The sequence below is a fragment of the Musa acuminata genome, chromosome BXJ3-9, assembly GCF_036884655.1.
Source record: "Musa acuminata AAA Group cultivar baxijiao chromosome BXJ3-9, Cavendish_Baxijiao_AAA, whole genome shotgun sequence".
NCBI classification, from domain to species: Eukaryota; Viridiplantae; Streptophyta; class Magnoliopsida; order Zingiberales; family Musaceae; genus Musa; species Musa acuminata.
Genome location: NC_088357.1, coordinates 4,328,389 through 4,346,832, shown reverse-complemented (window position 1 = coordinate 4,346,832; position 18,444 = coordinate 4,328,389). Strand labels below are relative to the sequence as shown.

The 18,444-nt window shown below is 41.3% G+C and overlaps 2 protein-coding genes across 3 annotated transcripts; both read right to left on the bottom strand.

The window, feature by feature from the left end:
- Positions 1-1,727: 1,727 nt before the first annotated feature.
- Positions 1,728-10,330, bottom strand: LOC103997139 (phosphoglucan phosphatase LSF1, chloroplastic). Of its 2 annotated transcripts, none has more exons than XM_009418283.3 (10): positions 9,876-10,330; positions 9,377-9,483; positions 7,884-8,346; positions 7,358-7,429; positions 6,563-6,684; positions 5,410-5,625; positions 4,950-5,061; positions 4,697-4,809; positions 3,284-3,431; positions 1,728-2,076 (listed from the first exon to the last, which is right to left on the bottom strand). In XM_009418283.3, the coding sequence occupies exons 1-10, from the start codon at positions 10,182-10,184 to the stop codon at positions 1,957-1,959; spliced, it is 1,782 nt and encodes a 593-aa protein (XP_009416558.1). In that variant the 5' UTR covers positions 10,185-10,330; the 3' UTR covers positions 1,728-1,956. The 2 variants fall into 2 exon arrangements, with proteins under 2 accessions (XP_009416558.1, XP_065023191.1); XM_065167119.1 differs by having other exon boundaries at positions 9,377-9,473; positions 9,876-10,005.
- A 1,758-nt stretch (positions 10,331-12,088) lies between these two features.
- Positions 12,089-13,804, bottom strand: LOC103997138 (uncharacterized). The gene has a single exon (XM_009418282.3). It carries the CDS (start codon positions 13,154-13,156, stop codon positions 12,284-12,286), a length of 873 nt encoding a protein of 290 aa, XP_009416557.2. The 5' UTR covers positions 13,157-13,804; the 3' UTR covers positions 12,089-12,283.
- Between the last annotated feature and the right edge of the window lie 4,640 nt (positions 13,805-18,444).

Sequence of the window (18,444 nt, the reverse complement as noted above, 5' to 3'; positions counted from 1 at the left end):
GGAGATAGTGACCTGATCAGGAGCCAGAATACAGTATTCTTAGGTTATATGATAGCTTCCTTTGGCTTGGGGTTTCAACTAAGGAAGGTAGATTCATGTATACTTTGCATGGACCTAAAATTTCCACAACTTTGCATCAAATAAGAGGAGAGAAAGAAAAGAATCAAGTTTCAGATCTAAGTTTTAGCTATCGGCAGATGCTTTTTAAGTGTATTACAATGATAACAACTGACATGAGAAGAACATACCTCCGTGCAAATGCACGCATGGAGAGATTGAACACCATGGTGGACCTTCCACTTTGGCACCTTGATGTGTCATCCTCAAGACGATTATATAGAGATCTGTACCTGCAACTGTGCTGCTGCATGATCTTCTACATCTCTTGTTCCTCGTACCTATGACTGGAAAAGATACATAGGTCTGTTCATCTGCTTACATGCATGCATGCACGAGGGAGATGGGCTCGACAAGCGGTGATGAATGACGAACTCCGAGGACATGCATATGAAAATAAGCTGTAGGAGTGAGATGCACGGTCGAACACCTGAAGCAGGCACAGAGAGAGAGAGAGAGAGAGATGATCCAACCCTTGGCTAAATGAGAAGGGTGAGACCGAAGCGTCGAAACAGTGTGCTCATCGTAACGACATCTTTGCGTTATAGTTGGCAGTAGCATGAGGTGGACTGTGCTTGTCATCGTTGACACCAAGTAGAGGTTCTTAGATGCTATTTCAATTGGTTTATATGATAGCTATTCTTAGATGCTATTTCGAGTCCACATGTCAGCATCATGAATTATATTTGATATAATAATTTTTAATTTAGAATTATATTTTTTAAGAAAACTCTTAGAATTGCTTAGTAGTGGCTAAAATCCTAGTAATGTCTCATAGAGGAATAGAAAAAATATTTCATCGATAGTATTCATAATAATATGATCTTGATTACTTCAACTATTATAAATATTTTATCAATAATTATTAATGTTAGAAATATTATCAAAAATACTTCGACTAAATATCCCATGGGTGTCATCGAAAACTAAATGTCCCTATGTATGATTAAGCTAATTATCCTTTGACGTCTTAAGCTTGAATAATTTTGATAAAACTTCTCTGATACTTAAGTTGATAAAAAAAGTCTAATTCAAAAAATATTATATATGAGTGCATAAACCCTTCATTTATAAGTCATTTAGGTGGCACCAAATGACTAATCGGATGATATATATATTTGTTGTCCCTACTATCATGATTGTATAAGTCACCCAATGGTCATATATCAAAAGGAATAATAATATTTTTACTCATAATCTTATAAATTTTGATATATATATATATATATATATATATATATATATATATATATATATATATAAGATATTATAACATAATATAAAAATACTATATCATAGTATTTTTATTTTTAATAATACTAGAAAACACTATAATGTAGCATAAAAACACTATACCATAATGTTTTTTTTACTATGTTATAATAATTTTCTAATATTACTGAAAATACTATAATATAATGTAAAATTATTATAATTAAAAGAGAGAGAGAGAGAGAGAGAGAGAGAGAGAGAGAGAGAGAAAAGAAAAGGAGTAGATTAACAGAGGTATTTCAGGTATTAAAAAAATACAAAAAAAAACAAAAAACAAAAGAAAAATATAAATTTATATGGTGAATTGGGCGATTAATTTTCAATAAGATACTAAGTAGTTTCAAGAAATTAAAGCTGGATTCCATCGAACGTGGTTTTCTATGCCAGTGGGTAACATGGCTTAATTGGTTCTATACGATCATACATGAATATACAACAAACGACGATTTATATGGTGCTAAAAGTATTCGATGCTGCTTCTTTAAGGTGCCAAATGTGTGTATGTACAACCACCGATCGAACGGCTGGCTGGAAGATAACATGTGGTCACCATAGGAGCCGAAGTATTTACTTGGGAGCAAGTCTGATAGGGCAGATGGAGAATGCAATCCGGCGTGCTGCAAAGGCCAACATGAAGCGTTCATCTTCTGTTAATGGTCTCTCGATTACCTTCACAACCGTAGGATCCTGCAATTGTCATCACGGACCATGAATAAAACTGAAGAGATGGAGAACAATATCTACCGATTCATCCCATTCTTATCTGACAAAATTCCAATATCAGGGAATAATAATATTCTTCGTACAGAAGGAAACATATGATACATCAATGCATTGAAGTAGTCTAGTCAATGGATCATGGAAGGCTATAATTCAGGAGATCAAGATGATTGCAGAATTCAGTGACGAGCATACAAGAGTTGACCAAAAATGATGCCCTATTTCATATGAAAAAGATCAAAATACTTGAGACTTTGCAGAGGAAGGTCATGGGACCGAGTGGCCTTGTTTCTATTCTCGAACCATGGTCACCGACGTCATATAGAAGCAGTCCTACCATTTTATCCGGTCTTAACTTACAGACCTTGAATCAAGAAACTTATCATGTGGCTTTACTATCTACAAGGAAAGAATAAGATTGAACCATAGGCTAAAGTATTTGTGAAAAAGATATGTTGGCACCATAAGAAGCACCAACCAAATTAATCAACAGCCACTGCTAAAGAATTCTCCCTAGCAATTTAATCGATAGGTAACATCAAGATGGGAAAACAGAGTTACTTGCTCACCAGAACTTCCATGCTAAAGGTTGATATACTAGAAATAGTTTAGCATGGCAAGGAACCGCCTTGACACTTGCATGACCCTCGTCATAATTAATTTTCATGCGGTACGTGTTGTCGGCAAGTGCCTTGACAATGCAATCCCAACAATGGATGATTTATACTGAGTGATAAGATGTGGACACTGAAGAGGGTTATTTCTGGTGGCTTCTTCAGAAGAGGTTGGACATGATGTATTGGATTCGAGGTCAGCATTGGTCATGTGTGAGATCCAGGAGCAGGAACACAATAAAGGGGCTTCTTGGTGCCTAGGTTTTCATCGGCAGTAGACATGCTGACTGCCAATCATGGCATGGATATCCATGATGTATATTAACAAAGTTGAACAAAGGTTGAAAATGTTGAGAAAGGAACTTCATGGGAAACTGTGGCAGAAGAACATGCAAGGAAGGTCACGAGGAAAACATAGAATTGCAAAGAACTAGATGGTAACAGATATTCAAAGGATATGCACTTTCAAAAGCGAGAGCAGTTCTCCAAGTTTTATGTACATACTAATATCAACTCAGCATGATTGGTAAATGCATGAACAAAAGCCTGGTGATGCATACCTTTATTTGTAGGTGAGAAGGAGAAGGTCTAATCCTAGCGATATCACCAACCCCGATAACGTTGTTAACATTCCCGCATTCGTCTGACTCAGCAGGCAACGCTGGCGAGTGCCTCCATTGCCCATTAATGATGAACTTATAATTATATCTGAAAATCAAAACATAAGTAAAAACTCAAATATATCATGAGAACAAACAAATTGATAAAACTAACTAGGTATCAGAACAAAAACTAACTTTGGCGACCAGTAAACAGATTTTCTCAATATATCAGTAATAAGGTCGAGAATTATAAGCAAATTATCATGTTCTATGATGATATCAGCTTCCAGTTACATAATTTTGTTAGGTGTTAGTATGTAAATAGGTTATAGTCTGTGCATGTGCTAGCAATTAGATAATGGTGCTTACACTTATCCAAACATCCTACAAAATTGAACATAAATTCTCCATGAAAATTTACTTTAGTATACAAAAAGCTTTTTCCGCTTTTAGAGCAATGCTGGAAAAATTGTCACCGTGGCGATCTTCTAAGCATCATTCATCATGGCTATCAAATTATGTAACATGATGATTATATGTTTCAGAAAGTACATGTTTGCCGTTTCTGAAGTATATAAATAGCTGATTATATTTAAGGGCATGGTTCCATGTATTATTTTTCAGAAGGCATACATGTTTGCCCTTTCTTGACATGATTTTGACCTTATTATTTCGCAGATCACAAAGCCTATATTGATACTAGAATCAAAATTTACGTCCCCTCTTTTCACATGAGAAGAGAAATTCTCTGTTTAAAGGTTGGAAACTAAGCACCATAAGCTAAATTTTGACAAGTGGAATCAACTTCCAGAGGATGCATATGCAATGACTACATTTTGCAAATCAGCTATAGTGTTTATGAAATCACTTATGGTGAAGACATAGGTATGTAGTAAACAAGAACATTAACTTCTTGCTAAGAATTATGCGAATGTAAAAAGGACAACAGCTAAGTTGCTCAAGGAACAATCATCAAAATTAAATAGTTGGATCTTGAGGCAATAATGTGCATGACAAAAAGTGAAGGATGAGGAACAAAAGTATTGAATATTCAATTATTCAGCAAGTTGGGCTTACATTTAAACCTACACAGGTTTAATAAAATAGAAAAGAATAGCACAAAGGAAGATCCTAAGAGCAAGAAAAGCATGTTTTGATCTGCAATCAAGGTATCTACAGAATGCATAACAACATAAGGTAGTAACATAGATCTATCCACCAGGCAGAGAAAATCAAGCTACTTGTACGAAGATGCATTCACAAATATACTGAGACACAGACAGATATCCTGCACTAATTGTAATTCAATTGTGTCTGAAAGGCAAAAGAAGATTCAAGACGGTTTCCTTTGAGCTAGAATAGTGAACATACTTCCCATGCCGTAGTCTAAGTTCAGCTTCAAATTTTGATCCACCCTTATGAACAGCCTTGATGGGTTCTTTCCAATTGTTTGTGAAATCTCCAACCAAAAATACCTCATCACCCTGCAATCAAAATTTATCATTATTAAGTAGAGAAAGTCATCCATGTAGCAAATTTTGATGAAAAATTATTGGAATCATGATGCAAGCATAAATTAATTAATGTAGTTATCATCCTGATTTTGTGAGAAGTCCAGGTTTACCTCTCGACAACCATTGCTCCACACGAAGTTGACAGCATGTGTTGGAGGTCCATCATGCTTTCCGTTTTCTACCATAGCAATAAGATCCCATGTGGCCCAGACAATTGCTGCTCTGCATTCAATTGCAGATATCAGGCTTTAGTATCATAACATGCAACATCCATTCAGAGCCATAAGCAGATGGTGGAGTAAAGCTTTTGCAGAAGATGTTGAATTAGTTGCCATCAAATGCCAATAACTAGTGTATGCATTTTTGCTGATAGAATCTCATGCTTGAACTTTAAGTATACAATTTTCTGTGGTCCATTTAACTACTTGAACTTTGAGAAATTCTTTTCACATTAAGATGAACAAACTTTAAGGAGTGGGATGGATATTGTGTATGTAATGGCAGCATACTCAAGACACAAATCAAATCAAGTGAATGGGCTAATCTGGCAGATGTTCAGAAATATATTACCTGTCAGGTCTACATGAATGCAAGCCAGTGACAAAATTGTGTGCAGCATGAAGAGCAGTATCTTGAATCCAGTGTAGATAGGCAATAACGCAGGCAGGGGATCTATCAAATCCAGTTGTACATGTCACAAATATTCGGAAGTTTTTCCTCAGAAGTCGTAGCAGAAGTCCTACACAGAATGGAAGTTTCTTTCGCAAGTCTAGGGAGTCCACTTCTCTGAAACATGTCATGGCAATAAGAAAATATAATTTGGAGAAGGAAACAAAAATATTTGGAAACAGTAAACAAATTTTCAGAATGTTTCCAAGATGCACAGATAAGAATGACAAAGGTTCATGCTACAAAGTACAAACAACTACTGATTGTAACAAAAGAAGCTAGCACTTGGAACATATGAAACACACTGAACAATAAATACTTTCCCTTTCACTATTCAAATTTGACACCAACAAGATCGAACAATTATTGATTCCAAATACTTGGATTTCTTGGGGTCCTAATGTTCTGTCTTCAGATCAATTGGGTTAAGTCGGCTGATACTATGTTAAAATGACCCACGTAGATTCACAATATTGGCCACCATCAGCTGAACCATTCGAACATAGGCCCTTTTTTTTTCCTTCGGATCTTATATTTGATATCATCAATGTCTTATTCCGTGTTTGTTAATTATATTTCTTTAATCAACTTTGTGATTGTCATATTTAATTGTCATCTTCTACTATCCGGTGAATGATATTGCCTTTTTGATACCTCGTCATTTCCATACTTATACCAGAAAATTATAGTGAACTCTTATGTACCATATTACTAGTTTCCTTATAATTATGCTCTTGTAAAATGTTTCACTATCACATCTCATCTGCACTTGACCATGTAAAAGTTACTGTAGGACATGGGCATCATAGAAGTATCTTCCATGCATGACCTTGCACACTTAAATCTGGTGAACATAAACACAGCCAATTCCTGCAAAGTCTACATGCACCCAGGATCATGAACGGCTCTTTGGCATTACACACCTAAGTATCATGCACTTTATACTTATTCTAGTACCTCCAAGTATCAACTAATCATATGAAACTGAAGTCTCTAACAATGCAAATTAAAAATGAGACCAGGGGACTGAATTATTTGAAAGTGCATAACATACCTTATTGGATAGTTAACCATCAGAATATTTTTTTGACAACAAGCATCATTTATGGATTCTGAATTGATTCCCCAATTGGCACGTTCGCTTTCACTCTGGAAATTTAGAACAGCAGTGATACCCTGAGGCACAGACATCCTAATTACTATGATGTATATTGAACCTTGCAATAATTGAACATAATTTCTGAAGAAACACCACAAGTATCATCTGAATAGAAATATAAAAGATGTCAGAATGTCTGTAAGAAGGTGCAAGAGACCTATAACAAGAAAGGAGTAGTAATCAGTGGAGTTAAAAAATTCCTTGCAGAATGAAATCCTATAGAAGCACAATGCAAAAATCCATGTACAATATACAAGATGATTCCAATTGGCTATTAATGATTAAACAGAAAAACCAACTAAGATGATAGATCGATTCAAAGCTAAGCTACAACATCATGAAGAGCTATGAGCTCTGCATAATTGACAGTATTCACAAGCAAAGAGCTTAACATGCATATGAAAGCAAACATACATGAAGTACCATGAAATTATTTCAATGTTAAAGCAGATGCTTATGTACATGAACATCTCAATAAAACAATGATCAAATGTAAAAAAATGTCTGCAAGATTATTGCTTTATTAACAGCATGACACGATTTTCTTTTCACACTTCTTTATATTATTCATTCAGGTTTCTTGGTGGCCTTTGTGTTCCATATTCTTTTAACAGCACAAGCTTTTAGAAATAAACAACAGAACAAAGTGAACGATCCATGGGATTAACAAATCTAAGAAACAGTATATACCACAGCATCTGACAATGTCTGCACATCCTTTTCTGTTTGTATGCATGAACCAACATAGATCTGCTCAGTGATCTGCAAAAGATCAAGGATCGAGTATATTTGTTAACATTGGATAAAAATGACAATGACTTTGATCTTTCAGGTTTAAGTAACTTAGTATTTGGCATTGTAACTAACTATTTGGGTTACATGGAGCCACAAAAATTTGAACTTCTGAGGTATATTATGGTCCAGACATAACAGATATGATAAAAAAACACCATAAAGATTGTGTTTGCTTCCAAAAACAGAAATTCATGGATAGCTGGTCATGGATATGAATCAAGCATCGCCTCTTGCTTCCAGCATTAATCAAGAAAATGTGGATTAGCCGTCCGAGGTCATGAGAGACCTGTTGCTGATCATTCATGTGATGATCAGCAAGATTTGGAATAGTGCTAAGCAAAGAATGTTATCTCAATGAGGGCCAAACAACTAAGTCACTGATTAATGATTTAAAGTGATAGAATTGAAATTTTATAATCACCTTGCTATACTGCATGCCAAGTGAGTGGTTATAGTATAACTCGCCTTTTGCTCGATCCAGTGCTTTGATATACTCCTCCAGAGGAAAGCTACCGTAGGCCCATTCAACATCTTCGCTCTCTTCTTCAGAAAAAATACTTACAATCTCATGTGTACGTTTAGCTAATATGCTCCTATTGCTCTGTACTGGGGAATCAACAGAGCCTTCATTTGCCAGAAGCATCCACCCCTCTGACTTCAGAAACTTAGGAGAAAATATGGTAAACCCGGATTCTCCACTTCCCTCAGAACCTGGCTGAAGATCTGTTGCCAGGACGTTCCTATTCCAAGTGGCAAAAGCAACCCGGCCTCTATTAAACAAAGTATGGTAAACACCACTTAAATGTAATTGTTGAATTGGATAAGGAGAGAATGGTCTTTCAAGTACAAGACTAAATAATCCTGCAATGTCCTTGAGCATCGTCCTGCAAGAAAAATGATGGTGACAAAAAGATAAGGTTATCATTAAATAGTTGAAAAGTGGAAAATTTTGACTCAGTATATGTATGCTGAACTTAATCAAACTTAATTATATTATGGGATAAAAAAGATATATCTCCATTTTTTTTTGCTTCAATGCAAGAGAAGAGGCCACAGGTAATCGACTTTTAAAGCTTTCGTAGCATATATGAGTCGATACTGTAGACTAAAGAGAGAAGATTATTTTAATTCATCAGTCTGCATTTCAAATAATGTGTGCATCAGGAGCATGAAAAAATTTAGATAGCATGTCACAACCCAGGCTCAAAACCATGTGGCCCAAGCCCCATAAAAGATGTACTAAAAAGTTGATCTTCGAGATGGTATTTATCTGCTAAAGGTCTGGTAAAAAATATTTAATAACCTTCATGATCTGATCCTTTCTGTCTGTCTTGTGATGTGCACTTTTCAATAAGCTCCATAGCAATTGGAACAAGGAACAATCGTATCTCAGGGGACTATGAAGAAGGAGAAGATCAATCTAGGTTAAGTTTTTATGACATAATATAGAAGAGGGAAGCAATCTGTAAGACCATGAAGAAGGTCAACTTAAGTTCCTCTTGAGATTCGAAGTTTTCATGATATAATCCACTAGTGCACATAATCTAAGTCCAAATGGTGTTAATTGATATCCAGCTATATATGGTCAAAACCAAGTTTAAGAACCTGTAAGGCTGTGTTTGCAAAGTTAAATCCAAAAGTTCATCCAGAGAATGCATGTCCACCGGCATTGGTTTTAACTATTTGTACTTAGTAACCAATAGGCATTTCAATCTATAATCAATGTAGCACAGAAATATGATAATAAGATAAAGGTGCACACACTAACATGCTACATTAATGAAAGACTAAATCAAGTGTGATAACTCCACAGTGTAATGCATTAGACATTTCAGTTTGTCTCCAAACGTGAAAACAAAATAATTGAAAAGTTCAACAGTATTTTCAATTCAAACAAAATGTAGAATACCATACTCTGCATCCCTTAAGTCCTTTATGTCAATGAAACCACCACTTGACACGTTACTTGCCTTCTTTAATGCGTCACCAACCATCACTATTCTTGATTTTTCTGCATTTCCCTTAAAAATAAGAATATGAATATCCATCACTTAAAGTAGTTCCATTACAAGTTCAAGAAAAAGGATCAAAAGAGATGCATGCATAACAGAAACAATAAGAAAAGAATTCATATATGATTGTTAAGTTTAACTGTTTAAATTACACAAAAAAATAAAAATTCTTAGAAATTAAAGAACAAAGGAAAGACAGTTAATTACAGAGAGAGAGAGGGAAAAAAAACTCATCCTAACATTGAACAGAGTCCCGTTGGATACATTATTTTGGGTTTTGAAGGGTGTCATCTCCTAATAGCCATCTCTTAGCGCCGAAAAGGCGGAACAGAAAGGAAGAATATGATTCTCGATTCGCCTATCGCACATCGAGAAGGAAGATAAGGGAAAGATGGTAATACCCCTTTCTTGAGCGAGTGGACGAAGATCCTCCCGTCCACGGAGAGCGCGAAGCGAATGCCCAAAGGCTTCTCGAGGGTGACCATGTACTCGTTCAGATTCATCTTGTACACAGTCTGATCCGCCATAGCCGAGATCCTAACGAGGTCCCGCGGCGCGGTCCCCTTGTTAGCGGCGGCCGAGACAGTCGCGACCCGACCGAGCGATCCACCGACGCGAATCCAAGGGGAGGAGAGGGCGGCGAGCCGATCGCTCCTCTCGCGGAAGGTGCCGCAGCAAGAGGAGGGGGGCAGTTGGAGAATAAGGGCCATTGGTGTGGGTCGGAGCTCGTCAGGGCGAGGAGGAGGAGGAGGAGAAGAGTTCTTCTTCGCAGTACCTCCTCGTGAGTCGGTTACGTTGGACGTGGTGAGGGAGGGACGGAGGGCGGACGAGACGACACCGTCGTCGGTCTCTGATCCACAAGCCACGTGGACGGACAAGCGGGAGGGGGCGGAACGGGACGCAACGGGAAGACCGTGCCACGGTGGGCCCCACCTAACGTCCAGTAGTGCGCGCCGCCGCCCTCTCATGAGCGGAAAAAAATATCTATGTTTAGATTTATTTTTCTTTTTCTAAAATAAATTAACCTCTCTCTCTCTCTCTCTCTCTCTCTCTCTCACACACACACACACACACGTCTTTTCAGATCTCCAAAATAACATTTTTATTCCTTCAAACCTGTTTAATATTATTTAATATATATAATTATATGAAAACAAGTGTGAATTTCTAAAATTTTCTTTCCGAACTTTTCTATCCCAATTTTCAGAATTTCCTAACACTATTATTTTCCATAATATATATCTCCTTTTATTTTGTTTCCTTTTTTTTTTTCTTATGGGACAGTACATAGGGTGAACCGATCTTATTTTTATATTATGCTATAATATTTTTAGTAATAATAACAAATATCATAATTATTACCCAAAAATAATATACATAATGTTTTACTAAATTTATAAGAAAATATTTAATTATAGTATTTTTTGATATTACTGAAAATATTATAACGTAGTGTAAAAACATTGTGACTATATTAGTTCATAGAAAAAGGGAGAAAAAAATGATATTTCAAGTTATTATGAGAAAATTATAATATTAGATACTTATACGGAAAACTCTAAAAAGAGAATATTTTTTCTGAAAATTCGTCCTAAAGACAATCCTTATAATATAGTGAAACAGAATATATTTTCTTCTTCATCCTTATAACAAAAAGTCTATATATATATATATATATATATATATATATATATATATTCCTTATGAATTAAAATATATTAAGAATATTTTAATATAATGCTTTCCAAACAATTTGGAGGTATTTAGTAAAAGTAGTGTATGGTCGTTTTCTATCATACTCTCTTTCTCCTGTAGTAATTGATGCCTACTTGAACGATTATTATGTTTGAGTGCACTGTTTGCATCTTGTGATCAAATAGCAGTATCCATCTTAATCATGACATATGACAAGTGCACCATCGAGCTACGTTTATATGATATATTCTCGGAATTGTCTATTAATCATGCATTAAATCTAAGTTTAAACACGTGTCACGTCGAAGCCCTTATCGATGAATTATAATCTCTAAATTAGAAGCGAAATAGGAATCAAATTATTGGCCTCATCGTTGTCATCATGCAGCACTCAAATCAGTGCCTTCACAAACCTTTTCCAACGTCGTGATCTCGTTGGCCGATGTGCGAGCTGGCGAGCACTCGGCGACTCGTTTGCTTCAGAAGTTTCTCTCCTTTTTTTCCTTCTCTAAATGTGGCTTAGATGTTCATTTGCCTTTGATGAAATTATAATGCACAATGGCTAACGTATTTGGTTGATGACAACAGTTCATCTTATTTCCTGTTTGTAGTCTATTCCTTATATATTGCTTTTTAGTGCAAGTTTCTTTCATTGGATTGAAACGTCAAGTACAATTGAATTCCTATGTTCTAACGTGACTCAAAATATCTTTATTTTATTCTACTTCGATTCGAAAGAAGAATATTTTATATACTTAAGAAAATAACTTTGTATAATATAATTTTTTGTGTTTAATAAGTGCCTAATAAGCTCTTCACGAAATTTAAAAGCATAATTTTGACTGCATTAGACCCCACGCATATGCCACATACGTTGTTCTAACCATCTAAGTGTGAATATGAGCACAGTGCAAACATCTACACGAAACACATATCCAACTCCACTGCGATCACAAAGCGTAAAATGAGAATATATATGTCCACTGCATCAACATAATAGCCTTCTCACCACCAAATCGACGACGATCTTTGACATCTATCATTAGAATATTAAACCCCCCATTAAAAGACTTAAAAAGTAGGAAAAAAATAAAATTAAAGAAAAAAGGGGAGTTTAAAATGGGTGATGCGTCCGGGAAAGCCCGTTCACATTGGCGAAGAACCCGATCAAATTTTGGTTGTAAGGAAGGAACGAACGCCGGGCCGCGCCGCTCACTGTCTGCCGGCCTTTCCCGTAATATACCCGATGGGCGGTAGGTCCGTCCACCTCCGTCGGTTTACCTCCCTTGTCTCTCGCCTTGGCCTTCTCCTTCTTGCTCTCCTCCGACCCTGCTGCCACCGCCTCCTCGCCCTTGGCCGCGAGGAACACGAACTTCTCCTTCCCGTCGCTCTGGCTCCGTCCGATCACCAGGTCCCGGAGCCTCCACCGCAGCGAGGACCCCGTGGATCTGCTCTTCTTGCACCGCGATGCTGACGGCGCGGTCGACCTCGGCGCCCACACGCAGTACGTCCCCGGCGGGATCCCCTCGAGCTCGTCCGTTCCCAAGGACGACGAGGATGAGGAGGCAGAGGCGGAGTGCTCCTCGCGCTCCTCGATCAAGAGCTTCCCTAGGGTTCTGCGCAACGGTGCGGTCTTCTCCTCCCCCTCCGCTACGAGGCGGCCGCGATCGTCGTCGCCGTTGGCGAGGAGGAGGGAGCGGTCGAAGACGGGGTAGATGGGGCGGATCTGGCCGTTGGAGAATATCTCGGCGGCGGTGATGGCCGGACCGGTCTCGGGGTCCTTGACAACGAAGGCGAATTCGGAATCGTCGTCGTCGACGTCGGACTCATCTCCGCCGTCCCCCGTGCCGACGGGAGGCGGTGGATCTAGGAGATCGTCAGCCTCGGCGAAGGGCTCCCGGAAGCTGGGGGAAGCCACGAGGACGGGTACGCGTTTCTTCCCTTCCTCTTCTTCTGCTTCCATCGCTCTCCGTTTGTTTTCCTGCATCGTCGTTCGTTATGGGCTTCTTTTCTGTTTCCTTCGCTTGTTGTGAGAGCGATTTGGAGTGGGAAGTTGGTTGGGGGAGAGCAGGTGGGGATTAATAGCGAGGAGAGGGAAGTGCAGGGTTGTGGGTGGCGGGTGGGGTTGAGGACGCTGCCTTTCCGGTTGGCTCACGAGTCACACGCGTCGCGGGAAGAGAAGGGGGGAGGGTGGGTGATGGGTGGAAGAGCGTTGAGGTTTCCAGAAGGGCGAGTTCAAGTGGCCCAGTGGCCGTCGCTGCCGGTAGAAGTGGAGGTATAACGGCGCGGCTCTAGGTTTCCCCCCAGGGAGGTATTTACGTGGGCCCCACGAGACTTCCTCCTCTCTCTCTCTCTCTCTCTCTCTCTCTACGTGCTTGTGAGACGTGTAGAAGATTTTAGTGGCAATTCGGAGCCCTACTTTGGGACGAATCACCCCTGAAAATTTTCAGGGGTGGTATGGCACCGAAAATAGGACGTAATCTGAGTTCTGATTTTTTTGCTATCATATTAAATATTTATTAATTATTATTAATTTCAATTCTGATCGCCAACTTAACATGCTATGATCGAATCAATCAACCTCGCTGCTTGGAGAGAGAGCCCTATTTAATTACAAAGAAATCGACTAAATGTGAAATTTTCTAGATCGAAGGTTCATGCAAGATGATATTTCTCCAAGATTAAATCGATAGATGCTTGCTTTGAATATATGATATTATATGCGGAAGTAAGAATTTCCGTACGTTGTACCAAGATAGATTTATTTAATGGTGCTATGATTCAGAGAATACAGCGGCTAAGATTTGAGGTTGATATGCTACACATCATTAGTCTTAATAGGATATGATTGATTGGGATTCATGTATCAGGATTGGTCGGAATGTTGTTCTTCGATAATTTCAGTGACAATTAACATTTTTGTCCTAAAAAAATCACAAGTGTAGAAAACAATCCTTCTGTGTTTACAGTGAATTTGGATTGTTCAGATCGATTCCTCCAAAAATATGTGATCGGCATCGGTATCCTGATGTACTAAAAGCTTGTGAAGTGTCGAGACCCTACTTGGTTGCTCTACGCCCAAGTCAACGCGGCCCCAACTCTTTTTCAATGGTCAATAAGGCTCCATCACAGAATGGAAACTGGTTGACCAATTTGACAGAGTCAAAGCCTACGCCGAAAACATCATCGTATGTTCTGATGCTGGAAATGCTTTACAAGAATTCTTTACAAGATGTGGGTAATCTTTTTCAAAGAATTCTTTATAAGAATGTTTTGATTCTAGCAAGACAGGAAGAGCCCACATCATCTGACACAAAAATATTCTACCTTATCCTAGAGAAATTTATTTTTATTACCAATCATAATAGTTCCAAGAGGATGAGAGGTCCGACCCGAATGTCATCTCTGGACTCCATGAGTAAGACAAGATCTTTTATGATATTAATAAGATTAAGATCAAAGTCAAGATCTGAGGATAAGATGTCCCAATATGATAAGATCAATAATATTAATAAAATATTTTATTATTATTATTATTATATATATATATATATATATATATATATATATATATATATATATATATATATATATTGATATAAGTCGATCATGTTGGTCCTCCAAGAAAAGAAAAAATTCCATATATAGTAAGTTAATAGTGAAAAATTAGAAAAATGTGGACCTTTCAAATATTTTAAGTTAATAGCGAATAATTTGCAGATATAAGGGGGAGATTGTATGAATATGTTAGTAATTAGTAAATGAGAAACCACTTAGTTAATTGGCAACCAAATCTGATCACGGCATCCACCACCTCTGTTTACATCTACACCAAGTGTATCATGAACCGTTACTGCCACTCTTCCTCTTCTTGTAACATCGTGAAGCTCCTCACCTGATGAGGGTAATAATGACGATAAGACTTGAGGGTAATAATGACGATAAGACTCGGGTGACATCAGCTTAATAATTGTGATAAGATTCGGGCGATAAGATTCGCGAGACGTCAGCTAACGTCTCACGCCTCTATTGACCTGACAGTACCTGGTCAACACGGATCGGAACACCGACCGAGGCACATCAACATCCTGCTCAGGCTCGATCCTTCACGTCATGCCAACACCAATGTCAGATGCTACCAGGAGTACGAGCCTGCCCCCTGCAAGTGGGCACATCAGGAAACAGTAAGCTTCCCTATAAATACCCTCGCGTTCTGAACGGGAATGGGGGGGAGAAGGATAGAGGTAAAAACCCCTTGCGACTATCCACTAACTTGATCGTCGGAGGGGTCGGGCTGAGCTCTCCTGACCCGACCTGCGTGCAGGGATGAAGACGGAGCTCCTCCCCCCCAACACCCAGGCGAGGAACCTCCATCCCCCGGAGAAGCCCGGCGAGCTCCGACGTAACCCGATCAGCATGATTGACTGCCTCGACAACCCAGAAGGACGCCGAACAAGACCCTCGCTCATTCGGACCCGAACCAACTGCGTCGGCCCCGAGGCCATGGCGTAAAGTTGTTACCCGCAATATTTTTGGCGCTAGAAGGAGGGCCGAATGTCGAGGGATTGACAAATCGACTCAGACGAACCCGTTGCTGGAGGGTGACACCTGATCGGGGCCACAAGGGATCACCCCCCGAATGACCAACCTCGAGAAGAGCACCATGTCGCGACCTCAGAGTGCCATTGGTGGTTATTCAACGACCCGGGCTGGTCGCCGCCCGAAGGTGCCCTAGTCATCCCATCGCTCATCAAATCCGAGCTCTGACGGGTATGGTGCAAACCATTATCCTGCTCGTTTCTCATTCGGTGCACCCGCTGCGATCCAATCACTGCGGCAACATGAGTCGCCCGTTCGGGCCCACACGCCACTTCCGGAGCTCCCCACTTCGCCTCGGGTTCGATCGGCCCCACTCGAGGATCGAGTGATGGCAAACCCGAGCGGTCGCCCGTAACCCGAGGCATTATCTTCAGATTCAATAGACTCCCTGCAAGCTCAGCGACGCTTTGTTAGTCAGCGGCTCGACGAAATGGAGAAGGAGGTTCGCAGGTCAAAGGGAGAGCTCAGGGAGGACGCACACCAAGGGTCTCCATTCGCGCCTGAGATACAAGATCAAACGGTTCCCCCTAACTTCCGGCTCCCCTCTTTGGACGCATATGATGGCTCCACCGACCCAGCGGACCACGTAGCCGCTTTCCGTGCCCAAATGACACTGTATGGAACCTCTGACGCTTTGATGTGCAGGGCGTTTCCCACGATACTGAGGGGGCAAGCCCGCACATGGTACAGCGGTCTAAAGACCGAGACGATCGCCTCCTTTGATCAGCTCGTCAAAGACTTCGAGCTTAGCTTCTTGGCCTACGCCCGGCCAAAGCCGTCCGTTGCACTGCTCCTCGGACTCAACCAAAGGGAGGACGAGCCCCTCTCCCATTTTGTGAATCGTTTTACAACACAAATCTGGGAGTTGCCGAACGCTCACCCCTCTCTATTAATGCAGGCGTTTATGATAGGCCTGCGACCTTCCAGATTCCTCTAGTCCCTAGTGGAGTGACCCCCCACCACAGTACCAGATATGCTCCAGCGGGCTAACCAGTACATTGCGACGGAGCTTGGGTGGCCGTGAGGAGAAGGAGCGACTTTTGGCAGCGGGCTCCACAGAAGAAGTCGAGCACCCGCGGTGACTATCCGATGTAGTCCTCGTAAAAAGAATCTAGGCCCTGCCTCAGTCTCTTCCGAGCAGAGGCTCAGTATCTACCTGACCGCCTCCCGACTCGCGGTTAGCTCCGACCTAACCCCCTTTTTATCTACATGGCTCGGTCGCAGACTGCCCGAGTCCACCTCAGTGCGGCCTGCCCGCTTAAGCCGTGTCCCTCGGCCGCAGTCTGCCCGAGTCCGCCTCTGCGCGGCCTGCCCGCCTAAGTCGTGCTCCTCGGTTGCATGTTGCCCAAGACCACTACCTCTGCGCGGCTTGCCCACCTGAGTCATGCTCCTCGGCTGCATGTTGCCCGAGACCACTACCTCTGCATGGCCTGCCTGCCTGAGTCGTGCTCCTCGGCTGCATGTTGCCCAAGACCACCACCTCTGCACGACCTGCCCGCCCGAGTCGTGCTCCTCGATTGCATGTTGCCCGAGACCACCACCTCTGCGCGGCCTGCCCGCCCGAGTCGTGCTCCTCGGTTGCATGTTGCCCGAGACCACCACCTCTGCGCGGCCTGCCCGCTTGAGTCGTGCTCCTCGGCTGCATGTTGCCCGAGACCACTACCTCTGCGCGGCTTGAGTCATGCTCCCCGGTCGCATACTGCCTAGGGCCACTGCTGCGCATCCATACCTCCTTAGTTACTAAACTCCACAATTCCCACACCCCTAGTAACGAACCGGCAACATCCCAGCAGGGATAGTTTCTTAAAGCTGAAGTCATGCCTCGGACCTCCCCTTTTACAACAACCGACGCATAGCTTCCTTCGGAGGGGGAATATGACGAGGGTGATCATGGCGATAAGACTCGGGTGACGTCAGTTGACGCCTCGCGCCTCTGTTGACCTGACAGCACCTGGTCAACACGGATCGGAACGCCGACCGAGGCACATCAACATCCTGCTCAGGTTCGATCCTTCACGCCACGCCAACACCGATGTCAGACGCTACCAGGAGTACGAGCCTGCCCACTGCAAGCGGGCACATCAGGAAACAGTAAGCTTCCCTATAAATACCCTCGCGTTCTGAACGAGAATGGGGGGGGAAGGAAAGAGGTAAAAACCCATGCGACTATCCACTAACTTGATCGTCGGAGGGGTCGGGTCGAGCTCTCCCGACCCGACATGTGTGCAGGGACGAAGACGGAACTCCTCCCCTCGAACACCCAAGCGAGGAACCTCCATCCCCCGGAGAAGCCCGGCGAGCTCCGACGCAACCCGATCAGCACGACCGACCGCCTCGGCAACCCAGAGGGATGCCGAACAAGACCCTCGCTCATTCGGACCCGAACCAGCCACGTTGACCCCGAGGCCACGACGTAAAGTTGTTACCCGCAACATCACCATCTACTGACTCGTCGCACTCAGGCGGGCAACTCGGACATGGGACAGATGGTTCGTATGAGTAGGTGGCTTATTTCTTGTATGATTCGTCTTTTATTTTTTTCCTATTTCATTTTTATTGGTAATTTTGTGATTTTTTTTTCTATTTTAAGACCATTGCCTGCCACACTTAGCTACTTCCGATAGGTGGCTGTACTAGTGGCACGTGTCACCGACGCTCCCCGTTGGCTGTACTTTC